Here is a 23,566-nt window from a genome sequence, read left to right as displayed (position 1 = left end):
CTGATAATAATAAAAAAATAATAATAGCTAATAATGCATAACTATCAATATGTATCAAATAATTACATGTACATGCTTTTTGGTATAAATGAATTTTATGTTCAATATTATTGTAAAACAGTATGAGTATATTATTTTTGTGTATTAAAGTTGTCAATGCATATAATCGTTTGTTGCTGCTATTGTATAGAACATAGATGATACATATTACTCATTAACTTTTTAATTTAGCAGGGTACTTTGAGTTTAGTGTATATGCACATGTAATTGAGATTATATGAAATTAAGTAAAAAAATCTAAATTAATCAATCAAACAAATTCTTTGTGTAACAACAGAATAACATATTTGTCTTTTACCATATTTGCATTACTTCATTGATTCTTTAAATGGCTTTTTCACAAATTGTTTATTAAAATAACAAATACTCCATGTACAATTTAAAGTCACAAAAACTGCATGTTTTTAAGAACTGAAAAGCATAATGTGTTAAAATAGTTTTAGATTAATAAATTATAACACCTATTCGTGTAAATTAATTTTGTATTACAGATTACCTTACAGATCAGTTGAGATTCGGGTTTGTTGCTTTGCCATGCGGATATGCAGATATTTTTAGAGCTTGATGAATGAACTTTCCTGTTTTTAGGTTGTTCTGTTCCTTAAAACATTAGTTTTCGGGTTTGTTGCTTTGCCATGCGGATATGCAGATATTTTTAGAGCTTGATGAATGAACTTTCCTGTTTTTAGGTTGTTCTGTTCCTTAAAACATTAGTTGTGAAATGACAACAGCAAAACCGTATCCTTTGGCCTACATTTGGACTGCCAGTGCTTATAATAAACAGTATCTCAAGGAAAATATTTTTGTGAGGGCAATCATTGGCCATTTCCTCTAAAATCAATGTTTAACAAAATGAAAGAATCAGTGTTTTGATATTTATTTTATTCTTTACATTATGCTTCACATTTCACTTACAGTAAACTATGCACTGTTATTCTTATAAAACACATAACTTAATAAAAATAGGATTTTATTTATAACAATTATTACCAGACACACCCAGTTCATCATTTTCCATCAAAATAAAATTCTTCTGATGCTCAGATGCTTGTGTCATGATCTAGTTTTGTCTTTTCTCCTCATGAAAAGGAAACTTGTGGATTTTCCTCGTGGTTAAAATTTAGCCCTGATCTCATGGGGCAAATCCAATTGCACACTTCAGCAGGTGGTAGAATGGATCATGTTCAGACATGCTTATAAACAAACACATTGACAGCAGAGAAATGATGCTTCACTTGATTCTTTCATCCACAATCTCACATCAACATTAAAGCTATAATGCTAAAGTCTAGCAGAAACAGTCCATATGGCAAAAAAAAAAAAAAAAAAATATATATATATATATATACGTTTGTATAAATAGATAAAGTATAAGAATAAAATGTATATATATACATTTACATTATATATATATATATATATATATATATATATATATATATATATATATATATATATATATTACTGAAAAATATTGTTTTGTAAATATATTTCAGCACATATATTTTTTAAAATTATTTTACAACATATAAGCACATAACAAAATGCAAAGATTTCTTTTTAGTACACACATAGAAAATTTTCAAAAATGGCTGCAGTATCTAAGTTCTGTACTCCTTTGCCACTAAAAGAGTTTAAATTAGTACCTCAAAGGTGCATATTGGTACCGGAGAGTGCTATTAGTGCCTCAAAGGTACATATTGGTACTAAATGTGTGCATATCTGTCCCTAGATGGAACTGAAGGGAACTGCCCCAGTGACAGCTTGGGACCATTTTCCTGCTAGTGTGTAATGCATTTATTGTACTGTATCACGTTTGAGAGAACTAATTGAATTGGTCACTGTCTCTTTAAGAGATTCCGTCCCGCCTTTTGCCCAAGTTCCGCGGCGCGTCAAACATGTGCATGCAACACGGAAGTAAATAAACTCATGAGTTTTCATCTCACGTAAACACATCGTACAGGTTTAGTTTAATCAAAGTTAGTTTTAGAGTATGCGTATTGTTTACAGTTATATGTTAGATATGTTACCGTCGTCAAGAACCGCGCGTGTGAGTTGCGTAAGTCTTAAACGAGTTTGGTTGTTATTAAATACATTTGTATACAAATATTGAATGAATGACGTTTAGTGTTCTTAAATACTAACATGCTTATATCATATTTACGTCAGTAACTTAATGCTAGAATATATATACTACAGTGATTGTTACTACTGTATAATAAATTGTTATATACACAATGTAATCTGCAGTTACAAAACAAATCAAAACGACAGTGACAAAATGACTCTGAATTTGTTCTTTCACAGTTTAAAGAAAACCCCATATTAATTTACCATGGTTTTACAGTAGTAATGATGTGGTACTTTGGCATAAACTATAGTTACCATAATAGCTGGGTAGAAGTATGGATGATACATTGCAAGTATTTGGGTCAATGACCTGACGGAAGTTACTTTGTGTCTGTATGGATAAATTAAATGTAAAAGGGTATAATTACTTGCATACATTCTCTGTTTTGAAGACCAAGTCTAAAATTTCTGGTTTTATTTCATTTTGAAAGAATTTTTGGGGGATACCTGCAAAAATGTCAATGTGGTTTAACCAGTCTGTGTCAATTGGTGTAACTAGTATTTTTTAAATGAAGATATAAATATATTAATAAAAAATGTGGAATAAAATATAATCATCTAGTTTAGTGTAATATGATTTTTTTCCACATACATTTGACATCATTTGTCAAAGATTGTTTAGAAAACAGAATATGTCCGGACAAATATTACCAAAACACATTAAAATTTACGTTTAAAATTATATCTAATAAAATGTTATTTAATTCAGTTTTTTTATGATTACGGTTACATGCCATCAAGGTGGGTAAAATATTTAATATTTCTCATTTTTTGTGCAATTGACAGTTACACCATTTGACATTTTCAGGTCCATTCAGTCTTAACTTTCATAAAAATTGTGCAAATGTAATTTTTTTATTGCATAAAATTAACGTAAATACAATATTTGCATTGAAATAAACGATGCGTGCTTTTAAAACAAGTTTTTTTAAAAGATTTTTGAATTTCTCATCTTGCCAAACCATTTTTGCCACTTACCCATTTACATCATTAGTCAATATAATACAGAGCAACCCCAAAATAGACAAAATAAATGGCTGATATTTTTATTTATCACTAATGCTAGTTATTTTACTCATCGTTCAGTTCATTTTACCTCACTGATCCTGAGCATTTTTCAATTAACACCTTTCTGTCTCTCAGATTGATGTTTTGTAACTCCCGTAAAGGAGCGTGTCTGGACATGGATGCCGGGTCTAGAGATATGATCCCACCACAGAGATGGAGAGATGAGGATGGAGGCGTCAGCTTCATCTCTCCTGTCAGTTTCTCATTGTTTGGGATTTGTGGGAGGAGCTGAAGGAGAGAATAGATGGAGAAACCGAATGAAAATGAGGAGAGGAGATGGACCATCACAGCTGATGGAGGAGTAGAAGAGAAAGGACATTTGGAGAGAAGTGTGGAGGGTTTTGTAAATGAAAGAGAGATGGCAGCGTGGTCACATACTGAAGGTTTGTTTTTTTGTATAGCACAATGTATTGTAATAGTTACCACTATTGCATTTTTTAAAGGTGAGTTGGTAATCTATGTATCCGTCTAGATGAAAAACCGGCGATGATGGTAGCAGAAGAGGAGAAGGTTCATTCAAAGACCTCATCGGATTTCAACATGGAGCAAATCTCATGTGCAAGACCAACCAAAGATGAGCCAAAGGTGAACTTTTCTGAAATTCCCTTGTCAAGATTAACAATTGGCGCAGGAAATGGCGGAGTTCACTCTTTCTCTTCGGGCCTGGTGGATACCTGGGCTCCATCCATCTCAGACTCGCTCCTCGGTTCTTCCTCCTCTTCCTCTTCTCTGCCCTCTCTCTCTCCTCCTCTTCCTCCGTCCGTTGAGCTGGATAGTGTGTTAGTGGAGGACAGGCTGGTGCTGGATGTGTATCGAGGCGGAGCAGAAGTTCTGCCGGTGTTGTGGGGGTGCGTTCAGGAGCGTATGAGAGACCTGCAGTACCTCAGACTGGGCTCAGAAGAAGAGGGGGCGCTAGAGAGAGCGCTGGATGTGCTACATCGACTTACACAACTGCGCTCACTGACTATCAGAGGTACACAAATGGATAGTTATATATGTACACACACACACACACTCTGCCTAGGTGTGTTACACAGGTAGCTTATTTTGGACAAAAATAATTGTTTGCATTTACTGTCTTATCTGTCTAAACCATTTAATGTGTTTATATTTTCTTCTTTCTCTTATTTTCGGTCTCCAACACAAGGACACCTTTTCCATGACGCCCGTGGTGACCCTCTCCCTGGTCTCCTCACATCTCTCCCTCCCTCTTTCTCCTCTCTCTCTTTACTCGTTCATCTGGATCTCTCCTTCAACCGCCTCTCATCTCTTCCTCTTTGCATCCTCTCTCTCCCTCACCTCCTGGAGCTCCTGCTGTGCCGCAATGAGTTGACGGCTCTACCCGAGGGTCTGGGGACGCTGGTGTCCCTACAGAGAGTGAACCTGCTGGGGAACAGGCTGGTGGATCTGCCCCGGTCAGTGGGGCTCCTCTGCAGGCTTGAGGAACTGGACGTGTCCTTCAACCTGCTGGAGGCTCTTCCAGATGAACTGGGACAGCTGGAGAGCTTACAGAAACTGGAGGTGTCCAATAACAGACTTAGGGTGCTACCAGAGAGTTTGGGTAAGGAACACACCAGCATTAGACAGATCCATTAAGTCTACAAACTCGCATGTTGAGTTGTGGAGTGTATGATATTTAGATGCATCTGCTACCCTCATCCTGCATCCGTAATATCCCACTTCAATACTATATGGGTGATTCTCACGAAAACTTGGTTTTAAAAATGTCAAGCATGAAAATGTAAAAATTGCTTAAATTTACTTTTTTTCCCACCAGACATTGAAAAACAAAGTCTGGAGTAAATGGGAACATTAATTTAAAAACTTTTACTTATCATTTAACACTTTTTGTAACATAATAAAAAAAATAGTCCTAAAAAATCTCATTACCGCAACAGTCAGAAAACATCAACACTGACATGTTTTCAAAATGACATGACAAACCTGAAAGAACATAATTTGTAGATTCTTCACATGCATTTAAAATCAAAGTATTATGCTTCTATTAATTAAATTAACATTTAATAAGCATCTGTTGCGGTAATGATAATCAAAATGTCGTGTAAGTATTCTGACAAGACAATATTTCAAATTAACTGTAAAAAAATTATCTTACCTGGTAGCCATCTTGAAGTAACTGGTCCATGTGCTTGGTCACTCAAAATCAAACTTTATTAAAATTTGTATGTGTGCTTAAACTGCTCTCAAAAAGTGTTGCGGAGGATGAGAACATCATGAGAATTTTTCTTCATTATTATTATACATGAATATTCAGTAAATATTTTTTTCTGTCATCTAAAGTAGTCTAGCAAAACATCCATTTATTTTTTTTCTTAATATTTTTGTGTTAATTTGATTAAATTACAACATAACGCATGTTCAAACACAGCCGGACACATTGCGGTAATGAGAATTTCAGCAGAAAATGAGATAAAATTTCCAATTATAAATTCTTATGTTGAAATCACACATTGTGCAAGGTAGAACACAGTATTGTGTTAATTCTGATGCTTTTTAATGTTACTATATTACACATTTTAAAGCTAAAATCATTAGTGCCGTGGTGTTTCAATGGTTTCGTGAGAATCACCCATATAACAGATGAATAGTATGTCCAAGACCTCAGTGTGCAAAAAACAGTAGACAAGAAGATACGTTAGTGTGCATTGGATAAACACTTTCTATTTCATAGGGCATGTAAGACGCAAAATTTAAAAAGTGAATAAATAAAAAATAACACAACACTGAATCTTCTGTATGCAAATGATGATTCATACCAAAATGTTTTTTTGCATAGTTGTGTTTGACACATGAAAACATCTTGGGTTATGTATGTAACTGTTGTTCCCTGAGAAGGGAACGAGGCGCTGCGTCTCCCTTGCCATACTTCCTGCGTCCCTGTAACGCCGTCTTTGGCAATATTTCAGATAGTGATATACTTTCTGGCTCCCGCGTCACCCTGTCTTTGTCATGAAGCCTCACCATTGGTTGAATTTGATATACACATTCAGACGCTTGGAGGCGTCCCCAAAGTGTCACCGCAGTAATGCAGCGCAAGTTCCCTTGAAAGGGAACTGTAAGAATGTATCTTTAAAGGTAACACGATGTAATCTTGCTCTCACTTGAAATGTGTCCCCACATTTAGTCCTTGAATTTGAGGGTATTGGACCTGGAAAGTCCTTGAAAGGTCCTTGAATTTAAAGTTAACTAAGGTATGGAAACCCTGCATTTTAAAGGAGACATATCATGAAAATCAGACTTTTTTCATGTTTAAGTGCTATAATTGGGTCCCCAGCCCTTGTATCAACCTAGAAAATGTGAACAAGATCTATCCAGTAACTTAGTTTTGGTAAACCATTCTCTGCAAGCATGTGAAAAAATAGGTCATTGAAATTCGGCTCCCCTTGTGATGTCAGAAAGGATAATACCGCACCTTAATCTGCACTGTCCAACCACGACACTGCCATTTAGTGCAAAGATCAGCTTACTTGCATTTAAAAGGACACCACATTTTTACTCACACCAACAAAGTGGCAATTTTAGCATGCTATAATAAATTATCTATATGATATTTTGAGCTAAATGGTCACATACGTACTCTGGGGACACCAAGGATTTATTTGACATCTTTAAAAAGTTGTGAAATGTCCCCTTTAACAATTGTAAATGACCATCGTGCATGAAATTCTGCTGCTTGAATGGCTTCATGAACTCTTTCTGTTTTGCTTTTTCTCAGGATCTCTCTGTTCTCTCAGGCATTTAGTAATTGAGAGTAATGAGCTGAGAAGCATTCCGGAAAGTTTGCAGTCTCTCCCATTGCTTGTGAATCTGGATGTGAGGAACAACCCACTGGGTCGACCCCCGACCCCACCACCACTCGCCCCTGTGACTCCCAGTAAGGGTGACATGAGTAATATGTAATAGTTTGCTAGAATTACAATGACCATTTGCTTATGAAACAAATCTGATTTGTTTGGTGTACGTTATGCATTTCTGTATCTTCATTAATTATACATTCCTGAGATTTAATTCTACTGTTTGTGTTTTAGTTTTAGAAGATTGTGAGATTCCCGAACTGCACCTTCGATTTGATGAACACAGGTGAACACAGTCCACATTTATTTAACACTTAAACATTAAACACGCGCTCATGGCTATGTTCTAGGGATGTGCATGTATGTCACTTTTTTCATTTCGATATGAGGGAACTTGTGACGGCGCTGTACATTTTGCACCTGACTGACTGCATTTTTGTCTTGCTGAAGTGAATCCAAAAATTACTGCATCCTTTTAAAACCATACAGTGCCTCAGTGATGTGAGTTGTGTTCGGCTTCACAGCGCTGCGCGAGTGCACATAGGAAGCTTTTGAATCATGCGTGGTACTGATGTTATACGTGTCGACGTCAACACGCACCCAGTCTTTACTACCACAGGCGCTTGTAACGCTAACCAGATATCCAAATGCCGCCATAACCACAAAAAAAATAAATAAATCCACACGGTTATCATTTTCGTGATCGATCGTCGATGCCACGTTGGAGTACTCGAGCAATCGATTACTTGTGCCCATCTCCTAATGGCACACTACAATACAACTCAAAATAGTATGTAGTACACTTCGCCAAGTATTATGATTTTCTATTTATGTGAAATACTGGATGATTTACAATAATTTGCCGTATCCAACCAAAACAAACTGCACCAAATACTGTATCCTACAATGCAATGGGCTCGACATTACCATATCTTTACAGTATAATGAATGAACACGAAGCCACGATTTTTTACCCCAGTCTCTTTTTTGAGTCATATTTGATCATACTACCAAAATGAAAATGCTTTGTTAAATAAAAAAAGTAAAAAATTCAATACAACCCTATTTATTTTTGTACTTTGACAACAGCTGGACATTAATGTGGCCATAATATTGTCTAAAACAGGGCCATTTAACATGCTTAACTTTAACTAATCCTGTAGACTATTATTATTTATGACATTTATTATATATCATACTGAGTAGTGCATAGCTTCACATGCTGTTTTGATTTTAGCATTAAGTATACAATACTACATACTACGTATTTCTAATTTTACCCCTATCAGTTTCTCAGTTTCACCTGCTGGTTGTCACGTGTTTCTTCCTGGAGGGGCGGAGCTCTTATTTCCGCGAAGATGTGTAAGCTCCATCACACAGCTTAAGTGGGGAGAGAGGAGACCGGACAGGAAGTGGGTGTGGCTAGAGGAACATGATGTCCTTTTAAGTCGTCTGCTAGAGCTCCGCCCACACGGAGCCACGTTTCAGAAGGTGGGACACATTTAATGCTTTCGGTTTGTATAATAATAAATAACGTAATAAAATTCACTGTCACTTCTTTTAGCCGGTAGAAGTGTGTATACCTTATCGTAAAACACGGAAAGGTGACGTCACAGTTCGTAAGTTTGATGGCCGGTCTTGGATGACGTTATCCACCCAAACCAGGAGAGGCAGTGAGAGACACAGTTGCAGGCCGGGTGGTCGTCCAGCAAGGGTAAGCACATCATCATCTCCGTCACGTCTGATGTTAGCATATGTACGCATACGTAATTCAGGATTCCAACGGTTCCTTGAAATCCTTGAAAGTTTGTGAATCTAGGGAAAAAATTTAAGACCCTGGGAAGTTTTTGAAAATAGGGAACGAGACGCTGCGTCTCTCTTGCCATACTTCCTGCGTCCCTGTAACGCCGTCTTTGGCAATATTTCAGATAACGATATACTTCCTGGCTCCCACGTCGCCCTGTCTTTGTCGTTAAGCCTCACCATTGATTGAATTTGATATACACATTCAGACGCACTTACCTCTGAAGGCGTCCCCAAAGTGTCACCGCAGTGACGCAGCGCGTAACAATGTATCTTTAAAGGTAACACAATGTAACCTTGCTCTCATTTGAAATGTGTCCCCAATTTGAGGGTATTGGACCTGGAAAGTCTTTGAAAGGTCCTTGAATTTGAAGTTAACTAAGGTGTGGGAACCCTGGTAATAAAATTTTTGTGTGTGTGTGTTTAGTTAGCTTGCTGCAGTGTGCCGCAGTTCTCGTGGTTCGTCGTCATCTCTCGTCCTTTCCTGGACAGTTGCTCAGTGTCTCCAGTGGGGGCGCTGTTGGTATCACAATTCGACCCAGGAATTAAACTTACATTTCCTCCAGAGTGCACAACAGAGACGCGTACCGTCACACTACAGGTCTGTACCAAAAACAACGCCACACCCAATCATTACAAATACTAACACCGCATCTGTGTTTATAGTAATGCATTGCTGTTTCTCTTAGGTCCTGCAGGTGGCGCTGTCTGAAGTGCATGATCTGACTGGAGACCCTCAGGCGAGTGCCAGCCCTCTGCTCTGCCTGACCCAAACTCCCAGCATGCACTTTCTTCAGCCAATCACAGTACAGATACCGCTTCCACCAGGAGTCACTGGTACGGCATCATATTTTTCGTGTTTTTTTATCTCTATTGTACACTCGATTTCTCTCATTACACAGTCCTTTCAGAAAAACGCTGAGTTTTTTGTGATTGTTGCGGGCAAAAATCGTTGGTCTTGCGGCACGTTTTCTTAAAAAATGCGATGAAATACGCAAGATATTTATGCAATTTTATGTGATGAAATTGCGTGAACTTGCCAAAACTGCGTGAACTTGCAAAAACTGTTTGCAGCTTTTCATTGATGTTCACGTTGCGTAATTACATCACTTCCTAACATTCCCATGTGTGAAGTAAATTCAACATTTTTCAACTTTCTGCTAAGATATATATGACTTTTTGCTACGAAAATGCTGGGATTATGAAATCACGCAAGCCCGCAAATTTTGCGAGCAGAAATCTGCAATTTATGCTGCGAAGTTGCGGCGTATTTAAAGAATTCGGCCCCTCAAATGGGTGATTCTCATGAAATCCAGATTTAGATGATGTCCAGCATCAGATTTTTTTTAAAAAGCCCTTGAAGCCAATTTTTTTTTGCACATATAAGATTAAGGTCTGAACTTACTATAACTATTATTTTTAGAGGATTTAAAAATATTTACTATAGAATTATTTAAATTTTTTAGATTATCATTATCAAAAATGATCATTAGCGTAACATGATATTACATTAAATATATGCATTTACAAACTCATGTTTCGGTAATGAGAACTAAAAAGTTGTCTAGGTACTATGACAAACTAAATTTTAACTTTTATTTGGAGAGAAAAAATAAGAAGTGCTTACCTGGTAGCCATCTTGAGTGTCACAGTCAATTATGTCCCTTCCAACTAATTAAATTTTTTTATTGTTCTTTGAGGGCTTAAACAATGATTGAAAATTGTTGCCGAAGATGAGAAAATTGTTCTTGGACACATTTATATTCCTTATTATTGTCTCTACATTTACCAATGATCACCAAATACCACATGTTTCTTTACTGTAAATGTTTATAGTATAACATGCACTGAAGCTTTTTATTTTTTTTTATTTTTTAATTATAAATTTTCATGTCAAAAAAACCCAAATTCAGTCATGGACACGTTGCGGTAATGAGAATTTCCCCCTCAAATGCGGAAAAAACAATAAAATTGGTTTGTATGATGTCATTTGAAATCATGTGCAGAATAGTATATGAAGAGATGTTTGTATGCTTCTTATTTTGATAGCATTTACTATTTTTATCAAAATGTTTTATGACACCTCTAATTTTGTGAGAATCACCCGCATACATATGCAGACTTTGGCTCATTATGCATTGAATCATGCGATCACATAATCACGTTTTTCTGGAGGGACTGATTCCACTGATGCACACATGAAAATCTGATGAAATATTAATTAAGACCATTAGTTAACTGGAAATGCAAGTTGAACGCAATGCATTGTGGGATACAGTGTCGTACGCAGTTTGCCAGCAGCATTTATGTTTGTATGTTCAGGACACATGGTGGACATGTCCCGTCTGCACCTGATGCACGGCGACCCCGCAGCTCACACCTGGACTGACATCACCTCACAGGTGTCCCTCCACGTCACGCACATCTACGCCATCTTCTCCATTACACACTTTTCATGGTAAGAGTCTACACGCATACCCAAACTCAAACCTGTACAATCTGTCACATGTATGCGTGTGTGTTTAGGTATTGGTTGTGGTACACCACCCACAGATGTGTTAGTGGGGTCGTAAGGAAGATGTATCATCGGTTAAAACAGTTCCGGGTTCGATTCCTGGTGCAACAGAGGAAAACCGACCCAGCTCAGGTTCTGCTGCAGTGCTTACCTGCTGATAAGGTAAAGTGTGTGATGTCTAACCACCAGCATCACCAAACATAAACTTTAAAGCAGTGTTATGACATTTTGTGTTTGTACAGGCTGAAAGCAGGTTGCTGTCTCTCTCTGAGCAGTATGAAGGTCCTCAGCCATCTGAGTTGTGTATCCTGCTGGAGGGTGAGCAGTTTTTCGCCGGATTTGAGAGGGGCATAGACGTCAACGCAGGTGGGCACACACATTAAGGTCATCCTGTTGTTAAATACTGTCGTATTTACGACGTTTGAATTAATGTTTTCAGATCGTCCTGACTGTAGAGATGGAAGGCTCTCGTTTACATTTTACTCTCATCTGAAGAACATTAAAGAGGTTCATGTGTCCCCGACCGCATCACAGCAAGGCACCGTGAGAGGGCAGGTGAGATAGTTGGATAGTTTTAAGCAGTCCAATGTTAATGTGACTCGCATATGGGTGATTCTCGCGAAATTAGACTTATGAGGTGTCATGACATTTTGATAAAAAAAGTAAATGCAAAATAAGAAGCATACAGTTACAAACATCTCTTCACATACTATTTTGCACATGATTTCAAATGACATCATACAAACCAATTTTGTTGTTTTTTTCACATTTAAGGGGAAAATTTTCATTACCGCAACGTGTCTAGACTGGATTTGGGTTCTTTGACATGGAAATATTTATAATTAAAAAATCTAACAAATAAAAATCTTCAGTGCATGTTATACTTTCAACATTTACAGTAAAGAAACATGTGGTATTTGGTGATCATTGGTAAATGTAGAGACAATAATAAGGAATATAAATGTGTCCAAGACCAATTTTCTCATCCTCCACAACAATTTTTAATCATTGTTTAAGCCCTCAAGGAACTAACATTGAAAAAAATTGTTGTAAGGGACATAATTGACTGTGACACTCAAGATAATTTTTCAATCCAGATAAAAGTTAAAATTTTGTTTGTCATAGTACCTAGACAACTTTTTAGCTCTCATTACCGAAACATGACTTTGTAAATGCATATATTTAATGTAATATCATGTTGCGGTAATGATAATTTTTAATAATAATGATAATCTAAAAAGTTTAAGTAATTCTATAGAAAATATTTTTTAAATCCTCTAAAAATAATGGTTATAGTAAGTAGGTCAGACCTTAATCTTATATGTGCAAAAAAATTGTCTTCAAGGGCTTTTTAAAAAAAAAAATCTGATGCTGTTTTTAAATCTGGATTTTGTGAGAATCACCCATATGGTTAAGTCTAAATGTGAAAACTGTATCGTGGTCTCTAACCCTAACACCATGTATTAGTCCAGTCCTTTAAAAAGGTCCCTTACTTTTGTCTATTTCAGCTATGAAACAGATTTGCATTGGTCATTTATGATGTTAATATCAGATGCACACTGGTTTAAAGGTGTAACTTTATCTCTCCTATAAAGCGTTGTGTGTTTCTACAGGTCTCATTTTACAGGGGTGAAGTACCCAGTGACCTTCCAGAGGAAATTGCTCGTAAGAGAAAAGGGCATGACAACCAATGGATGGCCACACTTCCTCTTCGACTTCCTGTAAGACATCCTGGAACCCATTACAGCCGTGTTTGAAACCCTAGAAGCTGTTAGCTAAACAGTTGGCATCATATTATATTAGGAATCATTTCTCGTATGCTTTACGGATAATAAAATCCCAGAATGCACTGCGATGAGATGTACAGATATACGATACATTTTTTATTCAATATTTTATTCAGAAGTATTAAAGGAGTGCTCCACTTTCATAAAAAAATCCAGATAATTTACTCACCACCATGTCATTCAACATGTTCTTCTTTCTTCAGTGGGAAAGAAATTAAGTTTTTGAGGAAAACATTCCTGGATTTTTCTCCATATAGTGGACTTTAGTGGACAGTGTATAGTTTCAATGCACCTTAAAAGGTCTCCAAATGATCCCAACCGAGACATAAGGGTCTTATTTAGCAAAACGATCACCATATTCACCAAAAAAAGTATTTTTAAACCACAACTTCTCGTCTTGCACCAACCATGTGATGTGCCAGCGGGACCTAACGTATTACGTAATCATATCAAAACGCACACTTGTGAACCATTTACACTTGTAAACACTGGAGCGGTAGTTTCTCATACGTCATGCGTGACCTTTCGACGTGATTACGTAATATGCAAGGTCATGCTAGCGCATAACAAGGCTAGTGCAAGACAAGAAGTTGTGGTTTAAAAGTAAGTTTTTGGCGTTTTATGTTGCTTTCACTTAGGATGCGGTGTGGGCTGCGCTGCGCTATGAAACCCATTCATTTCAATGGCTTGTGCCGCGCGAGGGCGGTTTGTTGTTGCGTCGAGGAAAGCGCAGCTTGCACTCACGCCATGGTTCAAGTAAGTTCAAAATAGTTTAAAGGTGACATAGAATGATTGAACGGGGTATTTATCCTTGTTCTGTGATGTGACATGTAGACAAAAAAATTTTGTTTGGGTCTGTAATGCCTTAGAAGCTTCCTAAAAACCTCTCTCAGATAGCTCTATTAGGGTGGGTGATTTTAAACAAGTGGTTTTGCACCTATTTGGCTCCCCCTACTGGCTTAACTTGCAATCTCATTACTCAAAAAATGTAGCCAATTATTTTAAAGTGGAGGGCCAGTGAGATGCCTGTGATGTCATAGGCATCAGTTCTTCAGATTAGGCCGTTTTTGGCTGGCATTTCTAAAAGAGGAATTTCTATGAGACTGAGATGTTTAGCATGTTTAGCACTTTTTGTATGTTCGTGAATGCGGGTAGACTACCATTATTCAACAAAGACAAGGTAAAAATGGTTTTTCATTCTCTGTTCCCTTTAACTTTTGCTGTGCGAACTGTGACAATTACCCGTGCGGCCAATAGAAACAGGGGATGTAAGCAATCGCAAAAATCAAAATAAATTTAGTTTATATATATATAATTTATAAAATTATACTCGGAATTCCTGGAGCTTTATAGTGCAAGTTTACGCTCATACAAAGACATCGGAAGGAAAGCCGTGTCATGGAAACACGTAGCAATTCAAGTTGGCATGCCAGGTGTGTTTTAAGTAAAGTAGCCAGCTTAAAAGCAACACCAAAGAGTTTTTTTTACCTTAAAATAACGTTTCCAAAAAAGTCAAAACAGGGTGAACGGCACTTTCACATTCGCTCTGCAGCCCTCTATCGGCCAAAACCGCACTAAAGAAGTTTCCAACGGTCGGGCCGCGGTCCTGTAGTTCGAGTGAAAACTACAAAAAATTGCTTTATGGCAAGTTACAATCCAATCAGAGCCAGCTTTGCTGCAGTAAGCTAAATTATTTACGACAGTGGTAATGGACAATTCCGCTTCCAACCTGTAGGGGGAGCAAAGAGCAAAAATGCTTTAGTGTTGCTTTAAAGCGTAACTAAACCCTAAACCAACTTTTTTAGTTAATGATCTGTAAGAATGATGCTTTATTAGTGCTGTTCATTGATTTTAGTAAGTTTTTTGACATTTGGATATAAAGTGTTTCAATACTACAATATATGGTGTAAAAACGTCTGAGTGCTGCCCTCTTCAGGTTGAACGGTGGCTACTGCAGTTGAATTTTCCTTTTGAATGTTGGGTCCAAAAAATGACTCGTGACGTAAGCAGGTTCAAGATCACCACGCCCTTGTTACGATCTCACCACACAGTTCGTCCCCTCTATCTCCTTGGGATCTGCCCACTTTTCTTGCATTTTTCAAATATTGCCAGTGGGTGGAGTCAGGCTTTGACCAGGGGTTTAGTTACGCTTTAAACTTACGTGAATTGGAGACGGGCAACATCAGTCTTTGTATTCCTCATCCACTATTGTCGTAATTTTATTGAAAACTTTGGTCTGGCCAGCAGAGCGCAAATCGCTTGGCTGTGCTGAACCCAGCGGCAAGGGCAGCGCACACTGCGTCCTATGTGAAAGCCGCATTATGCCTCGTTTGGGATCGTTTAGAGCCCTTTGAAGTTGCATTGAAAATACAAACAGTTGAAAAAAATTTGAGAAAAATCCTGGAAGGTTTTCCTCAAAAAACTTTATTTCTTCTTGATTGAACAAAGTAAGACATAAACATCTTAGATGACTTAGGGGTGAATAAATTATCAGGATTGTTTTTATGAAATTGGAGGATTCCTTTAATAAAAATGGGAATCATTTTACCAGATTTTGGTGTATGCTTAATTTTTAATAGAAAGCAAGGGAGTGTATTAGGTTAAAAAAATGTGAAATACAGACTTATGACAGACATCTGAGAGCTGTTTTGTATCGTATGTACACACACACAGGGTTCAGACTCTGAAGGGAACATGTACGGCGACCTGAATCTGGGTGACCCGGAGAGCGGCTATCTGACACAAACCAACCTGCTGTCCATCTCCTTACGCATCAATCAAGAGTGGCAGAACATCGGCATAAATCTGGGCATCAACTACGACCAGCTGCAGAGGATCCGAAATGACCACAGGTGAGCAGATCAGAACCACCAACATCCACCAGCAGATGGTGCTGTTTAATGAACGTGAACACTTGCATGCATGCAGGTTTTGTTTCACAAAAAGCTGTAGTGCTGTGAGGATGAGCAAGCAACAGTGTTGTGATCCTGTTTATATTTATAAGCGTTTATAATAATATTATGTACATAGTCATTAAAGGATAATTCCGGTATTTAAAGATACAATTTGTAAAATGCGCCGAAAGAGGGCGCCAGATCAAACAAAAACAATGATGTTGTTTACTGACGCTCTGGAGCAGCGTGGAATTATGGGATTTGTAGTCTTTAACTTTAGCCATATCAGACGAGAACGAGAAATCACGTTGATGGATAAGGTAATCAAGTCTTATAAATGTTGCGTTTGATGACATTGTTTATTTCATTATGTAAGTTTATATGTGATGTTCAAAACGAAATTGTTAGTCATATTGATATTACAGTATTAGTCCAAATTCGATGGTAAACACAGCTCAGAATTAAGTTTTCAACTTACAATCTACAATGATTTTTCACATAATGTATTGACAGTACAAATCTTATTGTGAAGTGTCTTAAAATGACCATTTATATTGCTGTACAATACCTTTGATGTGCATATCCTGCCTCGCTGCCTCATGAGGAAATGACTTCGGACTCGGAGGCCTGAAGGCCGCTCAGAGAAAGGCTTTCCGACGCACTTCAAAAGCAGCGTGTTTGAAATATAAACAGAGAGCGCCTTTGTGATAACTAATCACATATTTGAAAACTACAATACTAATTTCTCTCTAGAAATGAAATTAAAATGCTTAAAAAGTGAAAATATACGTTTATTTTCACTAAATTTGTGCTCCAGTCGCTTCCTTGGCCGCCATTTTATTTTTTCGAGCTCGACCAGTGTTCTCATGAGGGTTACGTCAGTAAAGGCGGTGACAAAGGGTCACATGGATATTAACGTCATTGACAGGAGACTGCACTGCCCCGTGTCAATGTTTTGAATGGAAATTTTCTCACAATTTACAAGTAGTTGAAAACATTACAGATATTGATAGTAATCAGCTGGACAAAATATATAACACTGGCCTAGTGGTTTTTGGAGATTTTACTACAAATATCTTACAAATTGCACCTTTAACACTTTGAGTCTCATTTCTGGTTTGTTTTGGATGAACTACAGTGATGGACACTGAAATTTTGACAATGGGTCGAGTCTTGACTTTTCGACTCATTTAGAAGCGTCTCTTGACTGCTTCAGAATGGAAGTCAATGGCCATGCACAAACATGTCATTAAAACAACACTTAACGTTCATTTTCAAAACTGTACTACTCACCGAGTGGTTCGTGGTGTTCGTTGATGATTAAAAACAAATATATTGGTGCAATGTATGATTTCAATCCGTGTTATTTGCTATAGTGGAACTATTTTTTCAGATACCTCACAACCGCGTATATACTTCCGCTCTATATTTGAGTCTGAAGCATGAATGAACGTAGTCCAACAAACTGTAATAAAACGGTAGCATACTTTCAAAATCAAGTTTATTTATAACACTTACACCATCCAATATGTTTTTTTCATCGGCAGAACAATAAAGAAGATATTTTGCAGAAACCCCGGTGCTCCGTCATGCAAGTCAACAGATCCGCACACTTTAAGAGCTAAAGCATATATATCCAATACAACAGTAATCCCCCATAACTCCGTGTGACATATTGACATCTTGTGAAGCAAATCAATCAGTTTTTGCAAGAAACTGAACGTTATTTACAACACTATTAGCGTGAATGCCAAAGCAGGAAGCGCGCTTTACGTTCAAGGCGATCTCTTCCACACTGGTGCCGTTTGGTGGCTGTTGGCTATGGATGTTGGTCTGTCTGCGCCACCTATAGAGCGGGAGCGTGAAGCGCACTTCCTGCTTGGCAAAAGCTCTGCATTAACGCTGTAAAATATTTATATATATATTCGAATCTCAAAACTGAAAATCGAATGTCAACCCACGGAACAAATATTCGAATATTCTGTCCAGCCCTACAAATATGGGAAAAATTTCTTCTGAGAGAAACCGAGCGAAAAAACTACAACCACATGTAAAAACAAACAGACCCTTTTCTGTTTCCCGGCGGCGGAGTGATATATCAGCGACGAAACAGTCTTCCAAGAGAAGTCAATGGAATTTTACAAAATGCCAAATAAAACACGACAGAAACTGTATTTCGCTACACAACTTGTTTTTAATCATCAACGAACACCACGAACCACTCGGTGAGTAGCACAGTTTTGAAAATGAACGTTAAGTGTTGTTTTAATGACATGTTTGTGCATGGCCATTGACTTCCATTCTGAAGCAGTCAAGAGACGCTTCTAAACGAGTCAAAAACTCAAGACACGACCACTGATCTATATAAATGACTGGATTGCGCATGACGTCACACTTGTGAAGCCACCGCGCCGCCATGTTGGTATACCCAAACGTTCTATTAAATCAATGGACGTTGTCAGATTTTAATGATAAAACATCACTTTACTCGTCTTCGTTTTTATATGTGATGTTACCCTGTACATTATTACAACACAAACGTCCAAAGCATGTAAATAGTTATTTACTGAAAGTTGTACATTTTGCGTTTTAAACAGTTATTATACATTCATCTTCATTACAGTATCAGATCAGCAGACAGACCGCAGCATATTTAGTATTAATGACAATAAACGTGCTCATTCTGAATTCTAAATAAATAATCATGCTTTGTACCGTATGTGCATGCAATAATTTGCTAGTTTTGTAATTATGTTATCTAAACTTACAAGTTACCTAAACTTATTTAGAGAAATAACGCTGACCGTCACCGTGTAGCTGAATGTCAAAAAAAACTTTATTTATACCCGTGTCATTAACAAATGCAACAGACACACTCACCTTAACGGTTTTTTGTAAATCCATTATCCTGCCCGATTAAAACATAAACATTGCAAATAACACCAGAATTAACAAATACTTAACGTACACATGTCCTAAAAATTAACCTTGTGTAACTGATACGCTGTAAATGGGGTAAATTTTGATCATGATTTTGAATGGAAGTCAATGACGCTCTCTGCCGGTTGGGTATACCAAGATGGCGGCTCGAACTCTGCGCTGGCTTCACCTCACGCAGTTACGTCAAGCGTTCTATGCGCAATCCAGTCATTTATATAGATCAGTGGACACGACCCATTGTCAAAATTTCTGTGTCCATCACTGTAGTTCATCCAAAACAAACCAGAAATGAGACTCAAAGTGTTAAATACCGGAATTATCCTTTAATGGAACCCAACATCATTAAGTTCCAGTATATTTATTAAACCACTTTTGGTGTGTACTGGTGTGTAATTACTCTGGCCAGGGTGTTATGGGGTGTACACCAAATGCGAAGCATGTACTCACACCGCGTTCCTCACTTAATATTACTCGCTAGATTAAATGTTGGGTCAGGCAAATATTTTACTGAAGACACTTTTTAGGTGAATAATAGTAGGGCTGGGCAAAAAAATAGATTTTTCGATTAATCGTTTTTTTAAAACATGGTCGATTCAGAATCGATTCTCAAAGAGCAGAATCAATTTTTTTCCCATATTTTTTTCTGCAAAATTGAACGTAAGATTAACATTAATCAAATTACTAGTCTTCTTCACTAGATGTCACCCTCTTTTTTGCCTTGCGCGATGTTACCAAGGAGCGAGAGGTGAGCCTGTCATTCTTTCATCTAGTCCTTAAAATGGCGGTTTTGGGTGCTTCATCGACGTTGATGCCACCTTCACATAAAAAGTAAGAGGTATGGAGGCATTTTAGATTTCGTTAGCAAGACGACGACGATAGTGTTGTGGCTTTTAATTTCTTTTTATTAATTACCCACTTGTAAACTTATGTTCATTGTTCTTTTTTATGAATATAGTATTTCTATTAAATCTATATTCATTGAGTTGAATTGAGAATTGAATATAAAAACCGACCCGAGATCTGGAATCGAAAATTGAATCGAGAATCGAGAATTGAATCGATTTGATAGCTTGTGAATCGAAATTGAATCGATCTGGAACATCTGAATCGATACCCAGCTCTAGTGAATAGCGCGTGTTTGTGGCCAATTCACGGCTGATTTTTTATGGAAACTACTTGCGTTTGGTTTATACGCCCCATTACAGAGAGATGATACAGCAGCCCTGTTTCCATTACAGATTTCCTCAAAACTTTTGCTATATTTTCTAGGGATGCACCGATGTGGAAATTTTGGCCGATACCCATAACCGATAACTCTTTATATTTGGGGACCGATAACTGATATATAGGCCGATAAATATTCATATTATTTTCACAATGAAAAACTCCCAGACCGCGGACATCTTGTCTTTGCGCTAGACTAGCATACTCTTCTTAAGCCCGCAACATGTGTCATCAGAAAGCACCAATCAAAACTCCACATGGCCAGCAATGAGCAAGTGAAGTGGTTCAACAAACCAAAGTATTCCATAATTTATCGGCTTTCATTTATCGGCCTAATTTTGCTATCAGACCGATAACCGATAATATTAAAAATAAGCAATTATCGACCGATAACGATATGTCGGCCGACATATCGTGCATCCCTAATATTTTCTACATTTTCTAAACTTTTGCGAAATGAGTCTGTTTTTTTAACAGATATTTTGCGACTAAAACATATTTTTCTTGCACAATAACTCGTTTCAAAAAATGATGGTGACGGATGTTAGTAAGTTTACGTATATTGGAGACGTAGGTGTTATCCAAACATTTGTGGCAGGCAAAGCCCCTTATACTTGGGAGAGGCCACGTATGAGGATTTTCTGGGAGGAACTGCGGATTCAGAAGTTTTGGAGGAACAGAAGAACCTTTCTTGAGTTGTGCAATGTAGTAGTGCCTCTTTTAGCACCTGCTCCATCTTGCCCAAGGGAGACAAGCAAACACATAGCTGTTTATAAACTGGTACAGGGTAGTTGGTGAGACATTTGGGGATTGCAAAACCCCTGTCCACACATTTTAAAGAATGATCTCAGTTTTGCGAAATATTCCTTAGATAAACAACATCATGCGAGCATAAAACTTTTTGCGATATATGGGAGTTTTTGCGACATTTACGTGTTTCCATTCATTGTATTTTTAATTTTGCACAATTTGCCAGGTAATGGAAACGCAGCTAGTTATGTTAACAGAGACAGAATGTAACGTGATTCACGAGAATGTTGTGTGTTTGTTTTGATCTCATTCCCATCACTAAAACCATCTGTGACGCTGCAGGACGTACATGCATTTGGCACATGCATTTATACACACACACACACACACACACACACACACACACACACACACACACACACACACACACACAAAACCTTTGTCCTTTCCAACAATCTGTTCATCCTTTTGTCTTTACATTCCAACAAATCTCTAAGATAGCTTTTTAAGCAACTAATTATCTTAATTTAGTTAAATGTGCATCATTGAAAATCTAGCAGAAATAGTTCAATATATAGCATGACATAAATAAATACATCAGGAAATATTGCATTTAATAAAATAGGGCTTACAAAAGATTCATCGCGATTAATCGCATACAAAATAAAAGTTTGTTTTGCATAATATATTTGTGTGTATTTTGTGTAATTATATAAATACACACATACATGTTTACATTTATGAAAAATGTGTATTTGTGTATATATTGTTTACGTTTATATATAATATAAAATACATACAAAATAAAAAATTTGAATATATATATACACACACGCATTTTACCGAATTTTACCATTTTATTTTACAGATTTTCCATGGGTTTTTTAATACAGTTAAAAATGGTAAAATTACAGAAATATACTGCAAATTTACATATCTACTGTAAAATCACATTACAAACACGTCAATGTGCATACATGTAAATGTTTCTTAAATACATACATGCACGTGTGTGTGTTTATTTATATATACAAAATAATTACACCCAATGCACACACATATATTATGCAAAAACAAACTTTTATTTTGTATGCGATTAATCGTGATCAACCTTTTGACAGCCCTATAATAAAATATTTGTGAGTATTATTATAGCACAAAACGACTGAATTTATTTCTAATGTTTATAGTTAATAGTAAATAATCAACTTAATTTATAAATTTATTTTTCAGTTTTACATTCATAATTATATGCCTTATTTATTTTTGTCCACATTTAATACTAATTTTTTAATAACATTTAATACATTTAATTAATTTTCTATTTGCTTTTCTCCATTTTATCCCTCCATACTGAAATGGCAAAAAAATTATCCATATTGCGCAAATGGAGTTAACAAATTAAAAAAGCAAAACAAATGTTGATAGCAACAATATTGAAGATTCTTAGGATCTGACTTTCTTAAAAGCAAGGTGTGTGTTTTTTGTCTGAGGTTAAATTTTGACTTTACTCCCTGTCAGGGACAACTTTGGTGCCCAGGTGTTGGCGATGCTGTTTCATTGGGCGAGAGGGCAACAGGGGGCGGGGCCTGGAGCAGTCCAGCGGCTGATGAAGGCACTTGCGGACAGCGGTAGGCAGGACTTAGCTGACGAAGTGGACGATATAGTGACTCTGGGGAAAAGAAAGTATGAAGAATCACTGAGGAGAGTCGGACTGGAGACTGCAGTTACAGACACTCAGTCCAGCTGACGCACACACACGCACTTAAACTCAATCTATAAGACCATTAGGATGATACTGCACTTCTGCTGAGATCAGCTGCCATGACTTATAACATAAACTCTCACCAGCATCAGTGGAAATGAACACAGTGACAAGTACACGTGAAGTGCCAGATCTCATAGGACATAGTTACTGTGAGTTAGAGCAGCTGTCTGTGTGAATGTTGTCTTTTTATTAGATGCCTGTCTCATTTTCATACCTCTTGAGCATCTGTTGTGTCCAGCAGATGTGTTTTGTTCGTATTAAGAAAATTGTATATGTGCCAAATGAGCCATGAATATGTTAAGTGTCTTTTTTGTGTTTTAAACATGAGACAATCAAAATGAATCAGTCTGTTATACTGATTATTATCTGTGAGAATCTTACTGAAAGTTTCACCCCAAAATTTAAAGAAAAATGTTAAGTATAAAATATTATATATATTACATACAAAATTACATAGAAAATAATTACATATACATGTATACATGCAAAATTTAATTTTATTTAATTTAATTTATTATTGATTTTGGAGTTAATTTTTTTCGGCAGATTCGTAATGTTCACCCCTGTACAACACTGTGAATCAGCAAAGTTGAATCAAAATCATTAAATTATTAAATCAGTGATGCTAAATCATCTTTATGCATAATTCATCCAAAAATAAAAAGTGCTAAATTAAAATATAGTGTCATTACTGTTGAAACTCATTGGTTCTTGCATGTCTTGTGACAAATCATGCATGAAACACAAAATAAGATCAAAATATTAATTTGGATTATTTTTATTGATTGCAACACTTTTGTATAATTAACTAT

The 23,566-nt window shown here is 36.8% G+C and overlaps 1 protein-coding gene across 2 annotated transcripts; it reads left to right on the top strand.

Annotated features, from left to right (window-relative positions):
• The first annotated feature begins 1,961 nt into the window (after nucleotides 1-1,961).
• Nucleotides 1,962-23,204, top strand: LOC141362455 (p53-induced death domain-containing protein 1-like). Of its 2 annotated transcripts, none has more exons than XM_073864547.1 (17): nucleotides 1,962-2,119; nucleotides 3,360-3,641; nucleotides 3,731-4,231; nucleotides 4,406-4,819; nucleotides 6,995-7,153; nucleotides 7,308-7,359; nucleotides 8,363-8,564; nucleotides 8,638-8,787; nucleotides 9,304-9,477; nucleotides 9,566-9,713; nucleotides 11,199-11,334; nucleotides 11,403-11,553; nucleotides 11,634-11,757; nucleotides 11,831-11,946; nucleotides 13,005-13,112; nucleotides 15,852-16,030; nucleotides 22,508-23,204. In XM_073864547.1, the coding sequence occupies exons 2-17, from the start codon at nucleotides 3,503-3,505 to the stop codon at nucleotides 22,734-22,736; spliced, it is 2,982 nt and encodes a 993-aa protein (XP_073720648.1). In that variant the 5' UTR covers nucleotides 1,962-2,119; nucleotides 3,360-3,502; the 3' UTR covers nucleotides 22,737-23,204. The 2 variants fall into 2 exon arrangements, with proteins under 2 accessions (XP_073720648.1, XP_073720649.1); XM_073864548.1 differs by having other exon boundaries at nucleotides 1,964-2,119; nucleotides 3,334-3,641.
• Nucleotides 23,205-23,566: the final 362 nt, after the last annotated feature.

The sequence above is a fragment of the Misgurnus anguillicaudatus genome, unplaced genomic scaffold (assembly GCF_027580225.2).
Source record: "Misgurnus anguillicaudatus unplaced genomic scaffold, ASM2758022v2 HiC_scaffold_27, whole genome shotgun sequence".
NCBI lineage: Eukaryota > Metazoa > Chordata > Actinopteri > Cypriniformes > Cobitidae > Misgurnus > Misgurnus anguillicaudatus.
This window is presented reverse-complemented; position numbering and strand designations above follow the sequence as displayed.

Coding starts and splice junctions, on each gene's coding strand:
- LOC141362455 (XM_073864547.1), top strand. CDS start 3,503: ATGGAGAAACCGAATGAAAATGAGGAGAGGAGATGGACCATCACAGCT. Junction 8,565..8,637: donor ACGGAGCCACGTTTCAGAAG/GTGGGACACATT, acceptor CACTTCTTTTAG/CCGGTAGAAGTGTGTATACC. Junction 13,113..15,851: donor CACTTCCTCTTCGACTTCCT/GTAAGACATCCT, acceptor ACACACACACAG/GGTTCAGACTCTGAAGGGAA.